Source organism: Hippocampus comes, unplaced genomic scaffold, assembly GCF_001891065.2.
Source record: "Hippocampus comes isolate QL1 unplaced genomic scaffold, H_comes_QL1_v1.1 scaffold385, whole genome shotgun sequence".
Lineage (NCBI taxonomy): Eukaryota > Metazoa > Chordata > Actinopteri > Syngnathiformes > Syngnathidae > Hippocampus > Hippocampus comes.
Genome location: NW_017805680.1, coordinates 45,993 through 48,956, shown reverse-complemented (window position 1 = coordinate 48,956; position 2,964 = coordinate 45,993). Strand labels below are relative to the sequence as shown.

The window sequence follows — 2,964 nt, the reverse complement described above, 5'->3', positions numbered from 1 at the left end:
ATGGATAAAAAAAATATGATTTCGCTGGCCAGTTGAACACACAAACATTGATGCACCTGCAGGATAATATCAGATCTATGTGCAAGAATGACAAAAAGAAAATGGATAAAGATGGGTTTGAAGACATTGATTTCTGGATGTCTTTGGCTGAAAAGAGACGGAAAGTGAAAGAAAAAAAGGGTGTAGAGAAAGTGGAAAAAAGGGAACGTTTCAGTGCGTTTGACCGTGAGAAGAATGAGGGAAACGTTATGTTTCACAGGAGAGAGGATGATGAATCGGGTCCGGTAGGTATACAGATAGGAGGAAAACAGAAAGTCGAGAGAGAGAATGCGTTTGAGATGACATCCACAGATACTGTTACGCCATCATTATATCCGCCTATTCCAACATCTTCTCCTTTTCCACCATCCCCTCCACCCTCTTACAGAGGGGGCCGTCCAATGGCCACCAGGGGAAGGGGGGATTTGGAAGTGGAGTTTTCAAGAAATTGGGGAAGTGTTTTTTCCCCTGTTGCGACAAAGGTTGACTCATCTGGAAGCGGAGTACGAGACGCTTTTCCCATGGTTGAGGTTGCAAATCCAAACATAAATGATGAGTCGCCTGTCATTCTTGTTTATAGAACATGGACACAAGAGGATGTTAAGAAAGCCGTAGATGGCATTACATCCCATAAAATTGATGTGATACAATTTGTCCATGAAATGGAGGATCTGCGGAGATCATATCATCTAAATGGGGCTGAGGTGCAACAAGTTTGGATGGCGGCTTTGCGGGGTGATTGGCATAGTGTAAGAGGAGATTGGGACCCCAAGCAGGGGGGCATGATGCTTCCTCATGACAGCAGTGAATTGACAAATAGGGTTCGAGATTTGGCCGGACGCATGCAAGATAGATATAAGCAGAGAGCAAATTATACTACCATCAGTAGGGCAAAACAGAAAGATAGCGAATCTTTTGAGGATTATCGAACCAGAATGACTGCCTGCTTTAAGGCCAACAGTGGGTGGCCTAAGATTCTCTCAGAAGGGAAACTTTAAAAAAAATCACCCAAGAACCCACACTGGTAAGAAACCTTTGCCTGTTCAGATTGTGGCAAAAGATTCCATCGGAAGACACACCTTCGAGGACACACAGGAAGCCAGAATGGTAAGAAACATTTTTCCTTCTCAGATTGTGGGACAAACCGACTGGTAGTCTTGAGCAGTATATTAACCAGGCGCTGCATGCAGAGAGGATTTTGCAAGCAAAAAATAAGAGATCCGACAGCTTCCTTATGGGAAACGAAATGATGTACAAAGAGCGTGGCCGTGGGGCTGACAACAGGGGCCGCCATCGGAGCAGAGGAATGTCAAAAGTGAGACGAGAGACAGGTCCAAGGGAGGTGGTTTGTTGGTGTTGTGGAGAGAAAGGACACATTTCCCGTGACTGTCCTAAGAATAAAATTGTGAGTGCATGACTAGGCATGCCTGCGTCTCAGCAAGAGATAACAACTTATGACGCAGATGAAGAGTTGGAAGTTGCACTAAATTTGCAAGAGATCTTGGCGCTAGATTCTATTCACCCTGAAGTAACATTAATGGTTAATGGTAAAGAAATTACTGGAAACCACCAAGACGAATCAAAAGCAGATGGCCTCTTAGCTCCACTATCAGATAGTGACATGTCGTCAAATGATGATGATGAGGATGAAAATGATGAGTCTGAAGGTGATCTGACATGTCACACTGACAACAAACCCTGGAAATGTTCTCAGTGTGGGAAGATGTTTACTTGTCAGAGTGCTTTGAAAATGCATGTGAGAATCCACACTGGTGAGAAGCCTTTTGCCTGCTTAGTTTGTGGCCAAAGATTCTCTTGTAAAGAAAACTTAGATGATCACAAAAGAACCCGCACTGGTGAGAAACCTTTTGCCTGCTTGGTTTGTGGCCAAAGATCCTCTCGGAAGGGAACCTTAAAAATACACCCTATTCATGCTCAGTTTGTGGTCAAAGATTCCCCCAGAAAGGGACACTTAAACATACACGCAAGAACACACACTGGTGAGAAACCTTTTTCCTGCTTAGTTTGTGGCCAAAGTGTCTCTGAGAAGGGAACCTTAAAAATACACACAAGAACACTTACTGGCGAGAAATCCTACTCGTGCTCAATTTGTGGTAAAAGATTCCCCCAGAAGAGAACCTTAAAAACACACACCAGAACACACACTGGTTAACAACCTTTTGCCTGTTCAGATTGTGGCCAAAGATTCTCATAAGGGAAGCCTAATTAACCACACAAGAACCCACACTGGCGAGAAACCTTTTTCCTGCTCAGTTTGTGGCCAAAAATTCTCTGAAAAGAGAACCTTAAAAATACACACCAGAACACACACTGGTGAGAAATCTTTTGCCTGTTCAGATTGTGGCCTAAGATTCTCTCAGAAGGGAAACTTTAAAAAAAATCACACAAGAACCCACACTGGTAAGAAACCTTTGCCTGTTCAGATTGTGGCAAAAGATTCCATCGGAAGACACACCTTCGAGGACACACAGGAAGCCAGAATGGTAAGAAACATTTTTCCTTCTCAGATTGTGGCCAGATATTCTCGTGGGAGTCTCAGATGAAGAATCACAAGTGTGATGACGAGATGAACAGTTATCAATGAAATTTTCCGCTCCCGTCTAAATAGTAATTCATCGACCTTATTATTTAGATGCTGCCGTTTTCTTTTCCTTGAGTGCACTGAAAAGTGTTTTTTTTTTGGTTGTAAACCACCACTCTGGATGAAAATAATCAAAGAAAGAAACATCCACCACTAATATGTGATGATGGTCATGTCACATTTTGAGTTTTAATCTGAACTAATCTAGCTCTCTGAGTAACATTCATTGTAATTATAAACGAGAATTCCATGGGTGTTTTTGTCGTCTTGTGTCTTGCAGATATCAGCGAAGATGCTTGTCCTGAGCGGCTGGATGCAGAGCC

The 2,964-nt window shown here is 42.9% G+C and overlaps 1 protein-coding gene and 1 long non-coding RNA gene across 2 annotated transcripts in view; one reads left to right on the top strand and one right to left on the bottom strand.

The window, feature by feature from the left end:
- LOC109522911 (uncharacterized) overlaps window positions 1–2,346 on the bottom strand; it is a 7,160-nt gene extending 4,814 nt beyond the window's left edge. Inside the window, exon 1 of the long non-coding RNA XR_002169662.1 lies at window positions 2,217–2,346. This is a non-coding gene — a long non-coding RNA (uncharacterized LOC109522911). The remainder of the gene's footprint in view (window positions 1–2,216) is intronic.
- Window positions 1,184–2,964, top strand: part of LOC109522910 (uncharacterized) — a 7,780-nt gene continuing 5,999 nt past the window's right edge. Inside the window, exon 1 of the mRNA XM_019881740.1 lies at window positions 1,184–1,570. Within this exon, the coding sequence (XP_019737299.1) occupies window positions 1,463–1,570 (108 nt within the window). The 5' untranslated portion in view covers window positions 1,184–1,462. The remainder of the gene's footprint in view (window positions 1,571–2,964) is intronic.